The sequence below is a fragment of the Salmo salar genome, chromosome 01 (assembly GCF_965601325.2).
Source record: "Salmo salar chromosome 01, fSalSal1, whole genome shotgun sequence".
NCBI classification, from domain to species: domain Eukaryota; kingdom Metazoa; phylum Chordata; class Actinopteri; order Salmoniformes; family Salmonidae; genus Salmo; species Salmo salar.
In genome coordinates this window covers 61,163,945-61,189,349 of record NC_138291.1, presented here as the reverse complement: position 1 = coordinate 61,189,349, position 25,405 = coordinate 61,163,945, and the positions used below count along the sequence as shown (strand labels likewise).

The 25,405-nt window shown below is 42.4% G+C and overlaps 1 protein-coding gene across 16 annotated transcripts in view; it reads right to left on the bottom strand.

The window, feature by feature from the left end:
- Window positions 1-3,933: 3,933 nt before the first annotated feature.
- Window positions 3,934-25,405, bottom strand: part of LOC106606575 (dual E2 ubiquitin-conjugating enzyme/E3 ubiquitin-protein ligase BIRC6) — a 151,353-nt gene continuing 129,881 nt past the window's right edge. For all 16 annotated transcript variants that reach the window (XM_082975553.1, XM_082975571.1, XM_082975584.1 and 13 more), the window contains 5 exons: window positions 23,205-23,366; window positions 22,508-22,585; window positions 19,776-19,964; window positions 9,264-9,398; window positions 3,934-5,166 (listed from right to left, as the gene is read on the bottom strand). In XM_082975553.1, the coding sequence (XP_082831679.1) occupies window positions 4,987-5,166; window positions 9,264-9,398; window positions 19,776-19,964; window positions 22,508-22,585; window positions 23,205-23,366 (744 nt within the window). In that variant the 3' untranslated portion in view covers window positions 3,934-4,986. The remainder of the gene's footprint in view (window positions 5,167-9,263; window positions 9,399-19,775; window positions 19,965-22,507; window positions 22,586-23,204; window positions 23,367-25,405) is intronic.

Below are 25,405 nucleotides of genomic sequence, written 5' to 3'. Positions count from 1 at the left end.
ACACAGAGAGGCTGCTGCCTACATACAGACTTGAAATCATTGGCCACTCTAACAAATGGATCACTAGTCACTTTATTAATGCCACTTTAATAATGATGTTTACATATCTTGCACTACTCATCCCAGATGTATATACTGTATTTTATACCATCTATTGCATCTCGTCTATGCCGGTCGGTCATGGCCCATCCACATATTTATATGTACATATTCTTATTCCATCCCTTTACTTAGATTTGTGTGTATTAGGTAGTTATTGTGGAATTGTTAGATTACTTGTTAGATATTGCTGCACTGTCGGATCTAGAAGCACAAGCATTTCGCTACACTCGCAATAACATCTGCTAACCTTGTGTATGTGACCAATACAATTTGATTTGATTTGACTTGGCTAAATCAATGTCTGGGAAACCAGCCCTAAGAGTACCCTAAAAACTCTAAAACTTTGGGGCCTATTGCAACCATCGATAGCCACCAGATTATCGCCAGCTGATCTCTCGTTAAACCATCAATACTAGCTAAATTAACTCGCATAGTAGTCACTTGTGCGCTTTGCACATGGGCCATGGTTATTTTCCCTTTTTTGTCTGCGATCTGGCTACTGTAAATGTGTTACTGAAATGAAATGTAATCTTTTTTTTAATTGAGTCGAGCCCAGATGCCAGATAATCACTGGTCAAACCAAAAAATTATTTTATGTATACAGAAGGAACTGTCCCTAGCTGAAACTGGCATCTCTGTATCTGTTTTGTTTCAAGGTTGAGTGGTTGGAAGACCAATAGTAATGAAAATATATTTATTTTTTAAAGAATATTTTTTTACAACATAACTACTCAAGGTGACTATATGGGTTGTGTCGCGTCATAACGCTTTGAGCATTTGACTTAATACCTTTCAGGCAATCTGTCATCTTTCTGTAGGATCCTAGGGGTAATTGGAAGGTTCTCCTCTTCATAAAAATCAGATGGGTGATTTATCTTGATCATGCTAAGTGGCTCCCAGAGGGAGTTAGTGTTAGTGTGTGTGTGCAGAAGGAACGTTTCAGGAAAGAGGCATATGAGTTACAGGAATTGACTAGAAGCATGCAGGTGAGGCACTGCCTATCCCCACCAAAACCTGTAGTACTGTGCCTCAAATGGGAGCAAGAGGAGGGATTGTACTTGAAATAGGTTGATTACCCTACATTACTGTTTGCTCTTTCATGGGATGAGAACAGTAGTGATGTAGTGATGTACATGACCCCACAACATCACCACTAATGAACAATTATCATGAAAGGACTACTACAGTCATAGCCCTTACTTGTGCAGAGCTTCTCACAAAATATTTCCTTGAGCAGGGCATTAAGTCACATGGACTCTTAAAGAAAATGATAAGGCTGGCTGACCTTTTCTTCTCCACTGTCAGTGGTTTACTCCAGTGAGACTCTAGTACCATACGCTGCTCCTGGCTGATAAAGCCAGTGAGTAAGCCTACTGTTTGACATGAGACAAAAACAACATCAAAATGATTCAGAGCGTCAGCATTGCGCATTGATAGAGCTCTCGGCTGTTTTTCTCAAAGCACGGGAGGCTCTAGTCTAAGGTTTGTTTTCTCCACCACTCGTTCTCCTTTCCCCTCCCCGCTCCATCTCCCCCTTCCTCCTATTTGTGTGTTACATTTAAGCGAAGTGTGCTTGAGCGTGTCATGGAATTCTTCACAGGCTCTTTGGAGTGGTTTTGAGGAACGGAAGAAAGACCATGGTGAACAGGGCTGTGATTTACCTTTCCAGAGGCATGCTTCCAATTTAAAGAGCTGTCAAGGACACGCTACTGTTCAACTGATGAGAGGTAATTTTCAAGACTTTGTTTCAGGGGAAACAAACAAAAGATTTGCTGTTAGACAACCGCTGACACCTGCAGTGCGCAGATGCTGTTTGAAGCTCAGGCTACCGAACCATATATCCAAAGCTCCAACACGCATACTATTCTCACATTGATTGCCAGAGCAGTGTGAAGAGAAATTGTTTAAAAAATCCCCAGACACCCGTGTTTTTTACTGCTCTATAAATGTATTCAAAGGAAGGTGTGTTCGTGCTTGGGGAGATAAGGGAGATGTTGACTTTCATTGTTGCAGTCTGAATTATGTCTGTTTGGAAGCCTATTGTAGCTTGTTCTTCTACTTTTGGAGGCCATGAAACATTACCTCATCAGTCCTGCAGGAAAGAGCTTGGCTCTTTCAAAACAGAGTACCTTTCTTTGAAAGCAAGTCTGTGCACACTGGCAGATAGCTAGCAAGGTTGCATTGCCAAGGTTAAATGATACCGAACCACACCACCAAAAGCTGAGTGAGGCTACCATCTCCTATAACAAACCAGGGGCTGTGTGAATAACACAATCTACTGTTCAAATACAAAAGATGGTTTAAGTTAGAAGGAAGGAAAAATGTACGATGAAAACCAGTGCCCTAGAAACAATTGTAAGGTTATTTTTTTGGAAAAGGTAATATATTGCAATAAGAAATTTGAGTCAAAAACAAACTGCATCAAACTCACCTTTTAACATTTCAGGTGTTTCATTTGGATTGATTCCCAAAAATTCATTCAAACCCTGCTGTATGTACTCTGTAGCCCATAGGATTGTCACATAGCATGTTGTGAAAGATTCTCCATACGATGCTTTACACTCAATGCATTTTCCAGAAGGCATTTCTCCCTCTACTTCACTGTGAGGTTTAAAGCATAGGATGAAAATTGCATAGTGGGGTCTAAATCACAGAAGCACATCCACCGTGCTATTCTCCTTCATTCTACACCATAATCCCTGGGTATCCAAGCTTGCTGTACAACAGTTGACAGTCATTCCCAAAGGCAGAGTTCATTGTGGGAAAGGGATAGCAGGAAAGGAAAAGGTTTCTCAATGAGTCTCAAATGTTGCGCAGTCTTCATATAGAACTGTTGAGATGTATTAATTATATTTGGTCAGGAGACACCTAGCACAACATACAGCCAGCCATGATTCACACTAAATCAAGCTGGATGATGACTTTGGTAATTACATTGTTCTGATAGTAAAATGCAAAAGCCAATATAAGCAGTGGTATAAAGTACTTAAGTAAAAATATTTTAAAGTACTAATTAGGTAGGTATTTTTGTGTATCGGTACTTTACGATTTATATTTTTGACAACTAACTCCACTACATTCCTAAAGAAAATAGTGTACTTTTTACTCCATACATTTTCCCTGAAACCCAAAAGTACTTGTTACATTTTGAATGCTTAGTGGGAAAGAAATGGTCCCATTCCCACACTTATCAAGAAAACATTCCTGGTCATCCCTACTGCCTCCGATCTGGCGGACTCGCTAAACACAAACGCTTCCTTTGTAAATTATGTGTTGGAGTGTGCCGATGGCGATCCGTAAATAAAAAAAACAAACAGTGCCATCTGGTTAAGGAATTTGAAATGATTTATACTTTTAATTTTTGGTACTGTAGCAAATTTAAAACCAAATACTTTTAGACTTTTACTCAAGTAGTATTTTACTTGACTATCACTTGAGTCATTTTTTATATGAAGGTAGCTTTACTTTTACTCAAGTATGACAACTGGGTACTTTTTCCACCACTGAATATAGGCTTATCTTGCGGTAAGGAGGTTAGGAAGGCTCTACCCTCAGAGGACTGATAGTTGTGGAAGGTCAAACTAGCAATGGAAACAATCTGCAACCCAAAACCTGTACCAGCAAAGACAAAAGTATATCTAAACATGTTACTCGTATACAGTAGGTGGCCTGTTTCCCTGCAATGGCAAAAAGCACTGGGCCTCACCTGACTGTATAGTAGCAGCTCATGCGCCTCTGGATTGGTACCATGTTTTCCATTATATATATTTTTAGACCAGAGATTCAAAGTGTTGTTAAAAAATGCAGAAAGAACCATTCCCACAATCAATAAACATTTTCAAGCTCCATTTAATGTCCTACCAAAAGGAGTATGTGACTGAACTGGGATTGAGTAAAATAGAAAGTGCTTTTTCTTTTACTGGAATCAACATAAAATAGATGAAGGGATTTTAGCCAAACAGTGGAATGATGTGTGTGTAGAAATTTCAAATAATCAGTGAATAAACTCTTTCAAAGTATCTGGTGGTATGATGTCAATGTAGATAAAAAGGCACATGGCAGCTTGGGATCTTATGAGGATTGTTGAACACACACAATCACATACACATGCAGAAGCGTTCACATACATATCCCAAGCACATCTTACATACACTCATCTACACAATCAGATCAGTGTATATATCTGGGCAAAGTAAAACAGGTTGCATTTATTAAACTTGCATTGAGAATTAGTGAGGGGCAAAAAAAAAAAAAAAAGTAAGTAATCATAGCAATTAAGAACGTCCATTTCAGCCTTTATTGAAGTTTACAGGATCCTGCAGAAATCAATGGGCAACCAAAAGATTTCTCAAATTCAGGAAAGTGTGTGTTCTTTTCTTTTAAATAGTATCCTTAAAGAATGACCAATACATTCTTGGTTACAACTGTTCTTGCGCTAACAGTCCAATTTTTTTGTTGAAATTAACATTCATTAAACATTCTCTAAAAGGTATGCTAGTTCCCTTATATATTCTGTGATTCCCTCTGTCATTATGTATACATAAACAAGTTTAATAACATACCAATCAGTGGTTAATTCACAATTGAAAAAAAAAAAGCACAAAAAGTTTACACTTTTACAGGTAAATAAAAGAATTTGTTTGTCAACTGTTTCCTTAAGGGCATAGCATAGTTCGGAGTTTTGTCTTATTTTTGTTGGTTTGTATGCAGTTTCATTCTCATCTTGTTTTTTGTCCTATTACATAATTAGATTCTTACATACAAATATTGACAAAATGGTGGCTTGTGCTTCGAAGCCTTCAAAGTCTATTTAATAACAATAGTAATAGTCGTGAGGATGAGTAGCCGCGGCTAAGGGTGGAGGGGTGCAGGGAAGGGCAGGACTCATAGCAAGCCCTCACTGCAGGGGCCGTCTTGGCTGCCGCTTGGCTTCTCCGCATCCTGATTGGGCAGCTCTTTGACCATGAGGGCGGCACTCTTCTCTGAGAACTCCTCCCCGTCAGGCTCCAGGCCCTCGGGGCAGGGCAGCTTCAGCAGTTCCTCTCGTAGCTGGGCCGTGTGCCTCTGAATGGGGGAGAGGGACAGAGGACACAGGGTTACCACAGAGCTCAGTTCAGAGCTACAATTTGCTGTGAGGGGGCAAGTACAAACATGGGCTCTTACAAGGAAACTGATTTATACTCTACCCAACAATTATGACAAGGCCTGTGAACTCTAAATACTCTTCCAAACCAATACAAATTTCAAGCCCATCATTTAAAAAGATGCACAATGCAGAAATCACGTTGCCATTTCCTGGTTGCTAAAATGTTCACCTAATTTCAGTTTATGTGACAAAACAAGCAAGTGTAGTATAGAGAGTCATTGTATAATCTAAATCAATGCAAAATGTATTTTCTATAAACAAAATATTGTATTTTCAGCTGTTGTACAAACCCTAAAGTAAAAGACGCAAAAACAAAACTTTAAAAAAGGAAGCGTAGAAGTAGCGCCCATAGAACAGATCTACCGCTTCTTACACTTGCTTTCAATGAGAATGACAGATCAAGAACTCACATTTCTGTGTGAATTTTGTCAGGTCACCCAAAAAGTTACATATTGTAGCTTGAAGTTTGTCCAAAATACTCTTGAGCTCACATGAATCCATTCCAGTTGCCTTCTCAGCGCATCTCTGTGACGAGAGCATACAGTAAACCAATGAAAAATGACCACTTCCAGCACTTTACCTTAACCTCTCTTGGGTAGGGGGCAGTATTTACACGGCCAGATGAAAAACGTACCCAAATTAAATGGCCTACTACTCGGGCCCAGGAACTAGAATATGCATATTATTAGTAGATTTGGATAGAAAACACTGAAGTTTCTAAAACTGTTTGAATGATGTCTGAGTATAACAGAACTCATATGGCAGGCAAAAACCTGAGAAAAATCCAACCAGGAAGTGGGAAATCTGGTTCTTGTAGTCTTTTCAAGTCATTGCCTATCTAACACACAGTGACTTAGGGTTCATTTTGCACTTCCTAAGGCTTCCACTAGATGTCAACAGTCTTTAGAAAGTTGTTTGAGGCGTCTATGGTGAACAGAGAGCGAACAAAGGAAGTCAGAAGTTGTTGACTCAGGAAAGCACGAGTTCATTGGCGCGCATTCACGTGAGGGGTAGCTGTGTTCCAAAACGTTTTTCAAGACATTGGAATCATCCGGTTGGAATATTATTGAAGTTCTAAGTTAAAAAGGCCCTAAAGATTGATGCTATACAACGTTTGACATGTTTGAACGAACGTAAATATAACTTTTTTTGACTTTTCGTCGTGACATTTTGGCCGCACTTCCTACACTTGGAGTAGCTTACTGAACGCGCAAACAACAAGGAGGTATTTGGACATAAATTATGGACTTTATCGAACAAAACAACATTTATTGTGGACCTGGGATTCCTGGAAGTGCCTTCTGATGATCATCAAAGGTAAGTGAATATTTATAATGCTATTTATGATTTTAGATGACTCTAAAATGGCAGGTATCTGTATTGCTTGATGTCTTTTTCTGAGCGCAGTACTCAGATTATTGCAAAGTGTGCTTTCCCCGTGAAGCTTTTTTGAAATCTGTCACAGCGGTTGCATAAAGGAGATGTTCATCTATAATTCTTTGAATAACAGTTTAATATTTTATCAACGTTTATGATGAGTATTTTTGTAAATTGTTGTGCTGATTCACCGGCAGTATTGGAGGCAAAATATTTTCTGAACATCACGCGCCAATGTAAAATGCTGTTTTTGGATATAAATATGATCTTGATCGAACAAAACATGCATGTATTGTGCAACATGATGTCCTAGGAGTGTCATCTGATGAAGATCGTCAAAGGTTAGTGCATAATTTTAGCTGGTTTTCTGGTTTTTTGACGCCTGTCCTTGCTCGGAAAATGGCTGTGTGGTTTTTATTGTGTTGGGACTGTCCTAACAATCTAACTTTATGCTTTCGCCGTAAAGCCTTTTTGAAATCGGACAATGTGGTTACATTAACTTCTCTAGGGCCAGTGGGACGATTTCGTCCCACCTACGTAACAGCCAGTGGAATCCCGTGGCGCGTTATTCAAATACCTTAGAAATGCTATTACTTCAATTTCTGAAACATATGACTATTTTACACCATTTTAAAGACTCTCGTTAATCTAACCACACTGTCCGATTTCAAAAAGGCTTTACAACGAAAGAAAAACATTAGATTATGTCAGCAGAGTACCCACCCAGAAATAATCAGACACCCATTTTTCAAGCTAGCATATAATGTCACATAAACCCAAACCACAGCTAAATGCAGCACTAACCTTTGATGATCTTCATCAGATGACAATCTTAGGACATTATGTTATACAATACATGCATGTTTTGTTCAATCAAGTTCATATTTATATCAAAAACCAGCTTTTTACATTAGCATGTGACGTTCAGAACTAGCATACCCCCCGCAAACTTCCGGTGAATTTACTAAATTACTCACGATAAACGTTCACAAAAAACATTATTTTAAGAATTATAGATACAGAACTCCCCTATGCACTCGCTATGTCCGATTTTAAAATAGCTTTTCGGTGAAAGCACATTTTGCAATATTCTAAGTAGATAGCCCGGCATCACAGGGCTAGCTATTTAGACACCCACCAAGTTTAGCCCTCACCAAAGTCAGATTTACTATAAGAAAAATGTTATTACCTTTGCTGTTCTTCGTCAGAATGCACTCCCAGGACTTCTACTTCAATAACAAATGTTGTTTTGGTTCAAAATAATCCATAGTTATATCCAAATAGCGGCGTTTTGTTCGTGCGTTCAAGACACTATCCGAAAGGGTAAAGAAGGGTGACGCGCCCGGCGCGTTTCGTGACAAAAAAATTCTAAATATTCCATTACCGTACTTCGAAGCATGTCAACCGCTGTTTAAAATCAATTTTTATGCCATTTTTCTCGTAAAAAAGCGATAATATTCCGACCGGGAATCTGTGTTTTAGTACAAAGAGAGAGAAAATAAAAACATGGGGTCGCTTCGTGCACACGCCTCAGTCTCATTGTCCTCTGATAGACCACTTACCAAAGGCGCTAATGTTTTTCAGCCAGGGGCTGGAATTACATCATTCAGCTTTTTCCCGGGTTCTGAGAGCCTATGGGAGCCGTAGGAAGTGTCACGTTACAGCAAAGATCCTCAGTTTTCAATAAAGAGAGTCAAGAAGAACAAGAACTTGTCAGACAGGCCACTTCCTGTAAGGAATCATCTCAGGTTTTTGCCTGCCATATGAGTTCTGTTATACTCACAGACACCATTCAAACAGTTTTAGAAACTTTAGGGTGTTTTCTATCCAAAGCCAATAATTATCTGCATATTCTAGTTTCTGCGCAGTATTAATAACCAGATTAAATTGGGTACGTTTTTTATCCGGCCGTGTAAATACTGCCCACTAGCCCTAACAGGTTAAGGAGACGTGTATCTTTAAAATGGTGTAAAATAGTCGTACGTTTGAGAACTTTGAATTATGACATTTTGTGGTTTTGAATTTGGCGCTCTGATTTTTCACTGGCTGTTGAATAGTGTGAACCGTGGGTGGGCCACCTGCCCAAGAGAGGTTAAATAATGTTTTACCAAAAAAAACGACAATGTGCACCAAAACAAACCCATCATTTCAGAACCTGAACCTGTTTTCTGGAGCAAGAGGAAAAACCATGAAGGTAATGGGACTACAGACCTCTGGAGCTCTGCTTTAAAACAGCACTGAGTGCTTCCACAGCACTGTGCTGCGGCCTCTCCGTCTTTATCAGTGTGTCGTGGAGATTATTTACACTGGGTATTAATTGTGGTTATTAAAAGCCAGAGGAATGGAGTCTGGCTGCCAGTGAGCTTAGGGAAGTAGGACGCAGGGCCCTTATCTGTTCCTCCATGGCTGCCTCGAGACTGTCAGAGGGGGAAGCCGGCTAGTGCACGAATCAAGCCTGTCCACCATGCATAAAACAACAGGGATGTCACTCTCCTCCTGAGCAACCAATTCACACTTCCTTAACCAGGACTGTGTGTATAAATATAAGTGAAAGGGGGATGGGGTATTCACTTCTGTGGAGAAGGACAAAATTCTGATACAATGCGAGGTCTCCTGTAGATGAATAGTGTTTGTTTACCTTCAATGCAGCAGCGTGATGGGACATGGTGCGGCCCACTCTCTTGTCACTGCTGTACTGCTGGATGTCTGCGATCCACTCCTCACACTGCGCCATGACTTCCACCCGCTTCAGGTAGAAGTGCTTGTGGATCACCTGGGGATTACAACACAGCCATGAGACTCAGAAACAACATGCAACACATATACCTGCAGGTCATCATTATTGAAACGCATCTCTAGTTTATAGCCATTTAGTAGGCCCAGGAGTTTTTCCTGTCTGTATGACCTGACCAGGAAAACCTATGGGCCCTAGTTAGAATGCTTGAAATGTAAACGTTGCATCCATGACACACTGGATAAGGAAAATGACCATAATGAAAATATATTTACATTTACATTTGTTCTTCCTTCAATTGATCCTAATATAACATTACTGAACTGCTGTCCTATGGCCCAGATTATGGAATAGTGAAATGAGAGCCAGCAAGTTTTGGATTAAATTTCCCATGGTTCATACTAGAAAGGACAAATGGTGAGCGCAGTGAAAGTAATATTTCTGATCAGGCCCCTCCAGGTGCCGTAACGGTCAGTGCTATCTGGGATCCCTACACTACACCACTAATCCTATCTTAACCCTTACAATTTTAAAATGACAACTTCAAATGGGGTAGGTATGTCCCAAGGATCCCGGATAGCACGGACCTTGCCCCAACTCTTCTCCCTACCCAATTGGTAAGTTTATAAAGCTGAAAAAGCAGGATGTTGTGAAGAAAAGCATAACCTCTGAAAGTTCTCCTCTGCAGCAGGAAGCAGCAAGAGGACTGCTTGTTTCACTGACTGGGAAGGGAGTTGGATATCTGCAGTCAGGCTGCTTTGAAGTGGAGCGTTAACAAACAGAAGCGCCATCTCTCCACTGAAAATGTTTTGGAGGAGAAGTGCTATGATGTCTCCCTTGACTGAGTTCTCTAGGTCTGCACAGATCCTGAGATGCTGGGTATGTATAAGAACTTTACGCCAAATGGACTGATAAGCAGAGTGATTTCTGTGATAATGGTTTTTAAATTCGGATCTCCATTAGCTGTTGAAGAACCAGCAGCTATTCTTCCTGGGATCCACATAAAACATAGTGTTCTGTATTTTGTCATGTTCTAAATGGACAAGAATAGCAACACAAATTTGAACTAAGAACACTACATTTGACAATTTTTTTACATAATAAAAATGAGAAAAGAAAGTTTCTCTCAGCCACTGTTCTGGACTTGGGGACTGTGAAGAGACCCCTGATTGCGTGTCTTGTAGGGTACGTATACATTTTTGAGCTATGTTTTGCCCAGACAATTCGGTACTTTCAGCATGTCAATACTTCTTAGAAAGACCAGCAGTGATGCAGTAATTGTCTCCTCCACTCTGAACCAGGAGAGACTGACATGCACGTTATTGACATAGGCCCCTCTGTGTACATTTGAGGGCCAGACGTGCTGCTCTGTTCTGGGCCAGCTGCAGCATTCCTAGTTGATTTTTCCCACACCTGACCATACAACTGGGCAATAGCCAAGATGCGACAAAACCAGAGCTTGCAGAACTTGTTTGGTTGCATGTGATGTTAAAAAAGCAGATTATCACAGACAGACCTCTCCCCATCATTACAACAAAATAATCAATATTCTTTGACCATGTAAGTCTACAATCTAATAGTGCTGAGCGATTAACCCTAATGTCGGTTATTTTTCTGTTTTTAAACAACTTATTGACATTGGTTCAATTATTTGAATTCCATGATTTTTTCCTTCTCTATAGATAAATCATATCAAGCCCAAACTATGGGATGTAGTAGGGAGTTGTAGTTTCCAACAGGCCAATATTCTACATAGTTTAGCGCAGGAAACTTGGTAATTAACTACAATGACCATAATACATTGGGTGCCTACTGGTCTGGTCTGTGGTTCTTTTACGCATGCTGCGTCAGGTTATTGTGCAGACAGAGTGCGAGAGAAGAATGGCATCAAGAGGGATAAGAGCAGTTGCTTCGCAAGGTCTACCTGAAAATACACGATCTTAGTGATTAATAGTTGGTATTTAGCAGTCATAAACGTATGCCTTATTTACTTTGAAGAATTACTAAAAAAGTGATTTTGTCAGACGGCATAGGTAGCAGCTCTCTAGAGATGACTTGGAGGGAAATAATAAACTAAATCAAATTAAACAAATCAACTGAAATGAAGTAGTGTGAATAAATGATGGTTAATAAGTGATAAGCAGTAATGGGCAGTCAGACTTTTATTCATTGTTCAATTCTGTGCTGTTGCAGCATTCAAACCACATAATGCAGTTAATATATAATAACAAAATATATATTGAAACCGAAATCGAAAAACCCTGATTATCCAGAAACCTGGGTAAAGGGGTAAATTAGTCCTGTCAAAATAAAGCGCGACTTGCATTACACTTTTTTTTTTTTTTAAACGCCCGCTAAAGAAATGAGCCACCAAATCATAAATGCAAGACGAAAACCCGAGGGGTAGAATTGGCTCTCCACAGAGAACAAGATTAGATCGACTAGATGTAGCTTAGTATTACAAAACCGTGTGGTGATCTAGGTAGTCCTAATGATTGGGATGCAGTTCTGTATTTTAATGGAGCAGGCTTGACTGGCAACTGGCTCTCTCAGTCAAGTTTAATTCGCTCCACGCATCACCGGGTCTCTCCGACGTCACAGCAGGGATGTGCTCCAGTCAGCCTCTTCAGTCTGGCTGTCACTACATCTACCTGGTCACGTTCGTTTTTTGGGTCATAATTTACTTTAAAAAAAGGTATCATTAATTACTCAAATAGTAATGTGCAATTGACCAAAAATAAACCAACATTCTGAAGGAGGTAACAACAGCACGGAAATGCCCGTCTGTGCAGCGTGCGTGTGGCTTATATGTCTACCACTTTATGTAGCCGTTGCGACGCTAGATGGAACGGCAATTAAAAGGAAACTACAAAGTAGCCTGGCAGAGTCATGATTATTTGCATCAATCCAGAGGCCATTAGTTTTGAAAACTCCATCACAAGTCCGCTACCGTCATAGGCTGCTTCCCCTAAAGTAAAATGTAATTGCCAAAATTATATAGCCTACTCCTGTCTACAGAAATAAATAAAAAATATTCAAAATAGGCTACTACACCAGAAACCATGAATTGGCCACAGAGGATCATTAGCTTCTTTAAAAAAAAAGTTAAATCCCATTGTCTACAGTCGGAATGGGATGCAATTTCCGCAGTGTGTACGCGACTGAGTTGTACACACAGGCACCCAGCCAGGTATGTATGTCACAATAATGAATCAGTTTGTAAAGCAAATGGCTATTAATGTGAAGACAAAATTACTCATCTCTTTCATAGTTATCAAAATGCTCAATTTAAATTAAATCTCATTGGCACCAGTGGAGAGCGTCGGTCATATCCCAGTGAGCGCGCATATTCACTATCATTGTTGGGTAAGTGCCACTCAAGTTAATTTCCTCCCCCAGGTTAGATGAATGTCATATTGTAGGCTTCCCTTCTCGTAGGCCTATTAATGTACATGGATCAGACGTCTGTCAGTGTCAGAGTAGGTTACCCTGTCATTTTTGTTGTATTCAAAAAAAGATGATTCTAATGTCTCCATTCATATAAAGTGTAGTAGAATTGCAGTAAAGGTGTCCATAACAAGGCCAAGAAAAGCATCTGATATACTGTTGCCTATAGCCTAGGCCTACTCTACTCCACTACCCGCTCAGACATGCATTGAACTCTTTAAAAAAAATTTTTTTTTATACAAACAGTGATTGAGTTATATTATTAGCCTAAATTATGACCGTCCAATCTACACAAGTCCGCAAATGCGATGATGCATGGAATGCTTTATTATAAAAGGTGCTTTTTAAAATATTTTGAAAATTAGCTTCCCCAAACTTGAAACTCACATGCCGCTTACGGCTAAAGAAACACAGCTAGCCAAACAGTCTGGCTGGTGAGCACCTGAATTAAATGGTAATGCCAACATAAAAAAAACTAAATCTCTGATTTTCCCCCAGACTTCGAAACTTGTTCCTCTGATGTGGTTTAAGCGTTGTTGTGGACCTGGACCATCCAATGTTGTTTTTCACAACAACAAAAAAGTGATTTGGGACCTAAACTACTAAACTAATTTGTATTTAAAAATAAAAATAAGTCTTTCTCCCCTCTTTATTTTTTTGTTACCGTGGTATTGATTTGGTATCAAGTATTGTCAAATTCGGCAATGTAAGAACATAAGGGTTTGGCTCGTCATTATGAGGCTGGTTCTGTATGGGACACAGCCCAAGTCATTATACATTTATTTATTTTTATTATAAGAAAATCGGTGCAACCAAATCATGTGCTGGTGCCACCAGTGGATAAAGTAGAACACTGAGGATGAAAATCCAATATAATCTAATATATTATATTGAAAGGCAGATCTAGGCCTGACATTATGTGGGAGACCTCCATTTAACATAGGCATTTAGAAACGCTCACCAATTCAAAACGACTAAGTACCCAGGGGCGTTTCCTGTTGGAAGGGCAGTGCACATGTGACTTCGGTACACGCATATGGACGGTATGGACGAAAAGCGGTGTGTACATATCCAAGTGTCACTGAACATGGAACACGTGTACCCATCAGAATAGGGCGTCTTGACAAATTACCAATCCGTGAGAGAGAGACTCAATACAACCAGACAAATGCCCATACGTACACACACACTGGCATGGTCTGTTGATTGTGTGCTCCATTTCCAGATAAATTAAGTGACCTTTTAGGTGAGCTGCCGTCCACTCATTATTCCAGAGGGCAGACGTTTCCATGTGCTCCACACACACAGGGGTCAAGGGTGAGTATGAATCATGCTGTGGCCATTCAAATAAAAGTTTTCATCCCGTCTGCTGTATGCTCACTCAGCCCCAGGTCTGCTATACTGACTACAGCATTGTAAATACTCCCACTCTCGTCTAGTCTCAACTTCAGCCTCCCCTCTCAGTGTTCATACCGAGTAGAGAACAGGAACCTCTGGAGGGGTAAAAATCACTACGTCGGGCAGAAGATTATGGGGTAAATCATTAGTTGGGCTTCATTCAAGTAACGTTACCTTAAAAATGCATCCTCACTTCATTTCTTACTTGCCACTGATCACTGATCTTACGCGACTGGATTGGTGAACACTATGCATGTATTGTATTGCTTTCACCTTTCCAATCAATGAAATCTTACCAAATTAGGAGTGCATATACGATAAGTTAATTGCCAATTTGCTGCTAATACGCACCTATCCACAATGACTTCATGGCTAATTAGCTGTATTATATTCAGCGTCATTTAAAGTACCAAGGAAGGTATGTGTATGACAATCTATACTGAACAAAAATAGAAACATGTAAAATGTTGGTACCATATTTCATGAGCTGAAAAAAACAATCCCATAAACTTTCCATACGCACAAAAAGCTTATTTCTCTAAAATGTTGTGCACAAATTTGTTTACATCCCTGTTAGTGAGCATTTCACCTTTGCCAAGATAACCCATCTATCTACCTGTCAGGTGCGGCATATCAAGAAGCTGATTAAACAGGATGATCATTACACAGGTGAACCTTATGCTGGGGACAATAAAAGGCCACTTTAAAATGTAAAGTTTTTTTATACAACACAATGCCACAGATGTCTCAAGTTTTGTGGGAGCGTGCAATTGGCATGCTGACCGCGACAATGTCCACCAGAGCGGTTGCCAGAGAATTGAATGTTAATTTCTCTACCACAAGCCTCCTCCAACGTCGTTTTAGAGAATTTGGCAGTACGTCCAGCTGGCCTCAACTGCAGACCACGTATATATTTTTGTTCAGTATATAAGCATTAGAAGAACTAAAATCTGCTCCATAGTCAACTGCTAGGGAGGTGGTCTCAAGCCTAGTCTCAAACCCCCCTCCCCATTCATTCTAGGTGAGCATATACTGGGAGTAATTCATTTGCCGGTAATGATGATTTATTGTTGCAATAGTATCAAAGTGATCTGTTGTATTCGGAGTTGCAGTCACACGCCTTAGCGCCATTGGGAGAGGGAGTGCGTGTGTGTGACTACAGCTGGGACTGAGGCGGGGGTGGGCGAGGGGGTGGGCACAGCAGAGGGGAACGATGGTCTCCTTTCCCAAATGGGCAAAGGCGGCACGGCAGATTGCATGGCTTGGCCTCTGGATGGAAAAACAGCTCAGGTTTATTTACGCTGACCTCAACACAACGGGTCCAGCGGTGTGTTTGTGTTCATGTCAGCATTGTCAATCATCGCCCCGGACACCGCGTCATCCTGACAGAGACGAGGAGATGCTCAGTGGCACGCCTGTAGAATCCCTCCCTCCCTGTTGCCAAAGACAAGGTCCTACTCAGTCACACAGATCCTGGTGACTAAACAGTGACATTTTAAAAAGCCCCCATCGTCACTTTTGACTGACACTCTTCCCATCTGCAGAGGCAAGCAGTCGCTGCCACAGAATTGGGCCATGGGAGGGAAGGAGGGAGATTAGGGCAATGATCAATTTCCTTCCCAGCGTAGCCATGGAAACCCCGGTGGCTGTGGCACATCGCTCCTCCACTCTTGGCTTTCCCTGCTCCGTGTGTGTGTCCAAAACCAGGCAAGCTTTCTCTCCCCATCTCTCAGTCACGAAACCCAACACAGGAGTCTTATCTCTCCTCCAGCTAGACTACAGAGCAGTATTCTCAACCAGGCTGTGCTGGGTTGGCAAGTTACACAGAGAGAGGAGAGGAGTCAACGCCCCAGCCTCGATAGGTCCCACTGGGCAGAGGTGTCTTGTTAAAACCCATCAATAATGCACCGTAATGGAGTGTGCTCACCACAATGACTAATTTCCTTGACAGGGTGTGCGAGCTGCACTCTCTCTGCGCGCGCGGCGTGTGTGTGTGGTGGGCCCGCCACGGATGCATCCTCCTCTTGTTTACATGATAAATGAACACGCAAGGTAGCTAGCTCCATCTGCTCCGGAAGGTCCTTGAACCGTGAATCAATCACACTGTATGATACACCTGGTCAGGGCTGGCAGAGGTCAGGACAAGAACACGCTCCTCTCTTAATGGTTTCCCTGACTTACCCCGTTTCATGACCACACAGCCCCACAGTGGAAGTGTCATAATAGCCATAAAATCAGGCGGTGAAACAGGGAAATGGTTCCAGTCGGTTTTCATTTTCCCCATAGGGGATTTTAGAAACACGTAAAATATGGGCTGTGTTTTATGTAGGCTTACCCTGGTGATTTGATAACCATGTAAATCTCTCTCGGACAAGATTCATTTAATCATTATATATTCGGCTGCATTTACTCAGTTCCGAAAGTGATAATTAGCATCAAAGTAGACATCATGCAAGACTATAAATCCCTGCAAGTTCCTGCACATCTCTAGCTGACACCTTTAACAGGTAGTGTCAATAAAAAAAACCTTTCAGGAGACAGTTCACAGAATTGTCAATTTAATGAAATGTAGCCAATTTATTCATTACTAAATGTAGCTAACATTATATAGTTAATCCAGAGATTCTTACCTTTGCCTCCATTCGGCAGTCTCGTCCAGGTCATGGCATATGTAGTTCTTCATGATAGCCACATTAGCAGTAAATTAGCGTTTTATTTAAATCGAGCCGAATGTATTGAGAAGTCACCTTGTCCAAGAGAGATTTACAGGGTTATGAAAACGTCACGCCAGGGTAAGCTGAAACACAGCCCTTATTTTAAGTGTTTCTAAAATCACCTATGGGAAAAAAGAACGGTGGAAAATGATTGGAAACCTTTGTTTGACCACTAGGTTTTAAGGGTATTATGACTTGTACTGTGGTACTCTTGCCACACAACAGTGGATAGCCCTGTGGTAATGAGCTCCGTCCCTGTGTGGCCTGACAGGGGTGTCGGTCTCGCTAAGCTCCTGAGGAGAGAAAACGCTCATTTCCTGGGATTTGAAGGGGTGGGTTTTGGATGTCACCCACAGCACTGCCTCCACCTAATAACCCACTCACACTAGATCCGGCTGTGCGTGGACACCCCTCGGCTCTCACACTCACTGGGAACTATATTTCAGCGGCCGACCTGTTGTTCCTAACACCACCTGACAATCTCCTGCTGCATTATTCAAGGTTGCTTCTTATTCTCCATCTCACACTATAAATAGGGCATAAAAACTTTGGAAATCTCACGCATAATCCCCCGGCCCCAGAAATAAATGTCTGCGGTGTCACCGCTTTCACGGTTCACATGAGATCGGAAAGAGACCACGCTGAGCTTGCGGCGCCATCAAAACGGAGACGATAGTACTGTATGCATGTGTGCCACAACTGTACTTCCTACAAAGGCAAAGGAAGTCAAAAAATGTAACTGCAAAATCGGACAGAAAGCAATTTCTGGTACTTCATGATGTTTTCTGAACGACTGGCTTCTTTTTGTGTCAAGAAACAAAATGTCACATTAATCAGATAATATACCTGGCCATTACAACAGATCAAAGACTTGACTAAATTTAGAGTTTCTGCATTTCGCCTGTGTAGGGCAGTATAGCTCGCCAATGTTTGCAGACAGTATTTCCGTCTGTCTCCGCCATGGGCTTAGACGGGAAAAGGGAAACTCAGGAGTGTCACATGAGCCTAATTTAATTTTAGGAGGGCACTCGGGCAGTATTGTAGAGGCATGCTGGTTTTCCCAGCTCCCATGGTCCATTTCATATTGAGCCACTGATGTCAGAAGCCTGTTTTATTACAAAGGCTGCTACCGTGCTACAGCTGATGATTTTCACCCTGGGATGCGAAAAAGAAAAACGCCACCCTTCTAACACAGAGCATGGAATACTACTGGGAGCTGGTGACACGAGTTTGGCTGTGTGCCCAGGAACACACACACAATGTACTCCAACAGTACCTCTACCTCAATAGATCAACTTAAACATGGAGACCAATTGTCTTTAACTATTCCCCAAACTATACATCTGATTCTTCTCTGTCAATGTGTTCCCCTGGTTTGATGCATTTCTCTAGGTAATTCCGTAAATCTATTTTTTCGGGGGAGACGGGTATGTTTCTATATCTATAAAATGGGGTAACATGGACTAGCCTCCATAATATTTCAGTCTGGCTTCCCTCCCGGTCTCTCTATACAAATGACAGAAAGGACATGGCGGTGCTTTCCAAAATTCCACATCCCCACTCTGTCTCCCCAGCCTGGCCAGCTAACAGGGCTGATCAGCAGCGTGTGACGGCCTGCTAAATGATGTCTAGTTGAAGGAAAACATTGGTCCAGAGGCTCAGGTTGAGACCCACAGACAGACGTCCTCTCTTTTCTGATTGCAGGTAGAGAGACCGGAAAATACATTACTGTTTGGCAAAGCGGAGGTTGCTTGGCAGAGCAGCAAGCATCTGGGATCTTAATTTAATTCCGTGTCTTCATCCAGGACTACATTACCAGAATCCAATATTTTAATCGATGTTGGCTGTGCGCGCGCGTGCACACACACACAGGTGAACAACAAAGCAAAGCCAATGACAATGGCATTATGAAGAAGTTATTTGTTGCTGTGTCACGAAGCTCCCATGAGCTACAGTGTGACAGACAGAGGAGATAGAAGCAACAGAGTGAGTGGAATATCGGAGGCTGACTTCTACCTGTTCGCAGGGTGAGTGATTCCATATAGCGCGTTAGGAGCCAAACTGGAGCGGTGTTTATCTGTCTGTGGTCCCTTAGTTCCCGCCATCAGACAGCAGCACCCACACAGGGGCTTATGGGACGCTGACACCCGCCTCCCCAGCCTGGAGGAATTCATTAGAAACACCTCTCTCTCCTCTCTTTTTCTACTGCTCTCTACCTCCCTCTGTTTCACTCTTTCCCGCCGCCCCCGCACCATCTTCCCATTCCTCTCTGCCTCCCTCTGCTTCACTCTGTCCCTCCATCTTCCCATCCCTTTCTCTCTCTACCTCCCAAACGCCCTCTGCTTCACTCTTTCCCTAGACCCCGGCCCTCTTCCCCTCCCAACCTCCCTATGCTTCTCACTACCACCCCGCCCTCTCTTTCTACGCACCACCTTCCCCTCCCTCCCCCTTCTCTCTAAGCAGAGCTGGTGACTGATCGCTATCTGCCACGCTATCAACCTGCAAGGCCCGTGTCAAGGACAGGAGGAAATTAAAGACGAGCGATATTATCTACCTGGAAAATAGAAAACAGTGAATTTATTATCTGCCACTGTCCTAATATCGTCCCAAAGGAGACAATTTCTTGTCCTTAATCTGCCGGGTTCTTTTTTTGTGCAGAGGCTGGTTGTTACTGTAACAGGGGAGCATGGTGAGCGTAACGATACTACAGTAGAATTGAGAGCCATTAAACACTGGCGTGGGCCAGGTTCAGGTGTCAGGAAAGCTGCGGGGTAGCCAAACTGTATGTACGAAAGGGTGAGCCACTGTAGAATAGCCTGATGGCATTGGGGGGGGGATAAGAGATTTAACCGCTCACCTCTTTGAAGCAAGGCGAGGGGTTGCGTAACTGCTCCAGCATGGCCCACTTGACGGAGGCCTGACGGATGTTTCCGTCGTACTCGCGGGAGCTCTGCGTGCCGCTGGGGGTTCCGCGTGAGCGCTCGTAGCCCGGCTCGTTGAAGTAGGGCTCCGACACCAGGATCAGAGACTGCACCGATACCAGCACCTGTAGAGAGGGAGAGGAGAGAGATTAATGGAATATTTTTTATCATTACAAAATACACATACAGCCACTTGTAGGGAGGTTACCGAAGAGGGTTGTGTGGGGAGAAAGAGAGAGGAGGGGGAGCAAGAGCGATAAGAGAGCAAGAAAAGTTGGAGGAGACAAAAGCAGGGGGATAGGTGAGAACATTGCAGAGACCACAATGAGCAACGCAGCAGAATGCATGGGGGACACTAAGGGAACGTCAGACAAAAGCATGATTTTTCACCCTCCTTCAATAGATCTTTATTAACAATTCAATTAATACCCCGGGCTGTCTCAAGGAGACTGGCTACACGGCTCGCTCCATCACACCGCCAAGCATATATTACCCACAGAGCCAGACGCTAGCTGGACGGCTGCCGGCCCGTCTGCCAGGCCAAGCTGGACAACACTCAACGTGTACCCTGATGGTCAAGTAGCTGTCAGCCTAACAATAGATCTAGATTACCCCAATCCTTACCTCAACCATCAGTGGGGATGAAGAAATTGATACTGTATGACTGCCAAGGGACACTGTCTACTAACTCTGACCCTGGTGCCCTTTCTACACTCTACTAGCCCCCACCCTTCCCCAACCTGCTCACCGCAACTAGATATCAGGACCATTATCAGGGCCGGCTGATTTTGACTTGATTCCACCATGTCGCCATTCAGCCTGCTATTTCCATTATTGATCTGGCAGACACCAACTAGAATGATAATCAATAGAGACATCTCTATGAACTCTCCAACCCTGAAAATGAGGGAATTAGAAAAGGGAAGCATTTCTAAAGGACTCGAGCTAGGCTTGTTGCCAGATCAATATCCACAGAAAATGACAAATATCTTCATTTCTTTTTTACAGCTTTTCTGCTCCATATACACTACCGTTCAAAAGTTTGTGGTCACTTAAAAATGTCCTTGTTTTTGTCCATTAAATGAACATCAAATTGATCACAAATACAGTGTAGACATCGTTAATGTTGTAATTGACTATTGTAGCTGGAAATGGCTGTTTTTATGGAATATCTACATAGGCGTACAGAGGCCCATTATCAGCAACCATCACTCCTGTGTTCCAATGGCACATTGTGTTAGCTAATCCAAGTTTATCATTTTAAAAGGTTAATTGATCATTAGAAAACCCTTTTGCAATTATGTTAGCACAGCTGAAAACTGTTTAAAGAAGCAATAAAACTGGCCTTCTTTAGACTAGTTGAGTATCAGCATTTGTGGGTTCGATTACAGGCTCAAAATGGTCAGAAACAAAGACCTTTCTTCTGAAACTCGTCAGTCTATTCTTGTTCTGAGAAATGAAGGCTATTACATGCGAGAAATTGCCAAGAAACTGAAGATCTGGTACAACGCTGTGTACTACTCCCTTCACAGAACAGCACAAACTGGCTCTAACCAGAATAGAAAGAGGAGTGGGAGGCCCCAGTGCACAACTGAGCAAGAGGACAAGTATATTAGACTGTCTAGTTTGAGAAACAGACACCTCACAAGTCCTCAACTGGCAGCTTCATTAAATAGTACCCGCAAAACACCAGTCTCAATGTCAACAGTGAAGAGGCGACCCTGGGATGCTGGCCTTCTAGGCAGAGTTCCTCTGTCCAGTGTCTGTTCTTTTGACCATTTATTTTATTTTCTCTTTTGACCATTTATTTTATTTTCTCTTTTGCCCATTTATTGCCCATATTATTTTTTATTGGCCAGTCTGAGAAATGGCTTTTTCTTTGCAATTCTGCCTAGAAGGCCAGCATCCCGGAGTCGCCTCTTCACTGTTGACGTTGAGACTGGTGTTTTGCGGGTACTTTTGTCCATTCTGACCCAAGGGTTGTTGCTCTAATGACATCATATTCCATATACAGTGTACTACTTCAGACAATCATGTCACCCCATTTTGCATATAGAGCAAGTGCACTTCTCAAAAGTAGTGAACTATATAGAGAATAGGGTGTTATTTGAGCTTTGCCCCGAGGTCTCTACCAGTGCGACACAGACTAGACTGGCAGTCAATGATAAAGCTGGTGATAAAACCCCTTAGCAGCCCAGCTCAGAGTGATAGGTGTTGAGATGGCATTGCCTCGGGCTCCCAAGTGGCGCAGCGGTCTAAGGCACTGCATTTCAGTGCTAGAGGCATCACTACAGACCCTGGTTCAATTCCAGGCTGTAACACAACCGGCCGTGATTGGTAGTCCCATAGGGCGGCGCACAATTGGCCCAGCGGCATCCGGGGTAGGCCGTCATTGTAAATAAGAATTTGTTCTTAACTGACTTGCCTAGTTAAATAATGGTTAAATAAATGTAAAAAACAACACACACACCAACATCAACTCTTAATGGCTGTACAGTATGGAGGATCCTTCACGGCATCTGTCAAAACAGTCACCTACTAATACACACCCTGATCAAACATCACCAGCGACTGATGGAGATGGACTTGGGTTTTGGCAGCAGAAACAAACAAACACAGACCCACGAAAGGGTGGTGGAGGTATAAGTCCAGTGGATTTCTGTCTCACCTGTAAAAAGCTAGAGGTCTGAGGGTTCCATTTCTCCTCTGGTCTCCCATGCCAGGTGTTGAGGATACTTAAACACACCTGGAGAAGACAGAAACAGATCAAGGGTTGAAGACAAGAGACTGACGGTCAGGTAAAGATCCCTCCCTCCTACCCATCCACCCCTCATTCCGAGGGAAAGCTGAGAAGCAGTTTGCCCTGGCCTCCTCACCAGAGTGCTACCTCTGCTGTAGAAAGCACACAGTAATTCTTAGAGCAGCTGTCTCCTTCCATTATGAAAATAGATGTTCCTTGTCAGAGCCTTCCTAATGAGGAAGAACAGATGAGGCAGGCTCCAGCACCTTCACGGTTTTTCACCAGGGGAGAGGGGGAGGGAATAGTGAGCTTCTTTTTCATTTTGGCAACACACCAAAAATAAACTATTGTGAAGGGAAGGCTACTCAAATCAAGCACTCTCTCCCTCTCTCTCCTCTCTCTCTCTCTCCCACTCCAAGCTGTGAGGTTAACAGGTTGATGGTGCCACAGAAGGATCACTCTGGACAGACTGGTGCTGAATATACACTCAAATTTGACATCTTTTTGTGGAAAGCCAAAAGTTGAACGAACCACAACCCCAACATTTAAACTGTTGATTAACAGCTAGGCAGTTGACCCAACTCCTCCCCAACCCCCTAACCCTGAGTAACTATATGTGACTCACTTTCCCGTCGTTGTAGAGGTTTGGGTTAAAGCGCACGCTGTGTCCCCCGGTGGTCTCCAGGTTGACCAGGGGCGGGGAGTTGGGGTAGTCCTGGGGGAAGTACACGTCAAACTCAAAGCAGCCGTTGGCGTACGGCGTGTCTGCCGGCCCAGTGATGAGAACCTGCAACACACAGACCACAAGGGGTTAATGACAATTTTACTACCCCCCCCCCTTTTTCTTCAACACCCCCATTTCCACTAGATGTGGCTGACACAAAAGGACAGCATTTTTCGTCTGAATATCTCGTGGCTATTATAGAAATACAATTCATTTCCACACTAAAATGAGATTAGCGAATCAATCAAGGAGACCACAGGAAGTGAAAATAAAAGAAACGGCAGACAGACGGGCTTGGGAAGATCCCAAAAAGGATCAAATCAGAGAAAAGGGATCTTGGTAATTCTGCAGGAATACACTTTCAGTGACCAGGAACTAAAGACCTTTCGTCTGTATAAGTGGGTCGGTCTGATCGATACAGAGGAAAACCTCGTGGGGAGGTAGCCCGCACTCCCCCTCTGCTCTGTTCTTTGCTCACATGCACTGAGTAGCGGGTTATTAGCTAGTCACAGGTATTCAGGCTCAAGGATGGCATGGCCGAATGGGGGGGCTGTGATTTACCGCATTAGCCGCTCGCAGAAGGCCCTGATAGCAGAGGGCTAATCTGATCTGAAACCCACTGCACCGAGACCTTGTTTCAAGAGCATTTGGCTCTGGCTTTTTAAAACAAAAAACCCTTTCAGAGTTTCTGTGGGGGCCAAGCTCAGAGACACTATCTAGACCAAGGAGGAAGGGCCACGGATGCAAACTGGTGAGGGCCCCCAAAAAATTATACATGCACAGAAACACAGAAAATCTGTGTAAACTGCTAGAAAACTGTAATGAGGTTGTCACAACACCAAGATTGTATTATTGATGTGATACCAGGCCAAGTCTCACAATACTGAGTAGTATCGTGATACATTGGGGTTTGCCCCATCCCCACAGGACACCTGTTCCCATTTTGTACACTTTCTGCACAAAACCCTGACCCTGATATTCACACCTCTACTCAATAAAACACGTTGAATTTAACTTCACACTTCAGCGATTCCCTTAGGATTTTTTTTTTATAGCAGCGGTGGCAAAGTTAGTGTGGGGTTGGCGGGGCGTGGTAGTGGCTGTGGCCAACGGAGCATTCTCCGACCGCAAATTGTAAAGGCCGCAGAGACAATTTAGCTGTTTTAATGCTAATTTCCTGCAATTATACACATTTTGCCATGGATTATGCAATGTTCTTATGCCATCTGAGTGACTCATAAAATCAAATGAGGGCCCCATGCCATTTTTGGAATTTTAGATTATCCCCTAGTCGTTAGTTCTCAAAGATGATCTCATTTAAAAATATACTGAAAACATTTTACCATCATATTTATTAGAATGGTGGCAACTATAAATTTAGTATAGCACTTTTTACTGTATAACAGAAAGGACTACTGCAGAAAATAGCTGATTTACTCATGTCCAAAGGCCTACCTGTGATTGGGCAGGAGGAATGTAGTAAGGAACATAAATGCATAATGTGTGATTTTCATTGTGTCAGTACAGGGAAACACACCAGGTTTATATGAAACCATCTTTACCCTACTTTTCAGACAACTTTACACACAGCCGACACACTCTCCCTCCCTCCCACACACACACACACCTTACACCAACAGCTTCATTGCATTTTGGTACACCAGAATTACATTAATTTCCAATGGAAACGCTGCGTTTGCCTTGCAGCATTGCGTTGCAGTGCCGGCGCTCGGTTCATACTAGAGGTCGACCGATTTATGATTTTTCAACGCCGATACTGATTATTGGAGGACCAAAAAAAGCTGCCACTGATTAAATCGGCCGATTATTTATTTATTTGTAATAATGACAATTACAATAATACTGAATGAACACTTATTTTAACTTAATATAATACATCAATAAAATCAATTTAGCCTCAAATAAATAATGAACCATGTTCAATTTGGTTTAAATAATGCAAAAACAAAGTGTTGGAGAAGAAAGTAAAAGTGCATTATGTGCCATGTAAAAAAGCTAAGATTTAAGTTCCTTGCTCAGAACATATGAAAGCTGGTGGTTCCTTTTAACATGAGTCTTCAATATTCCCAGGTAAGAAGTTT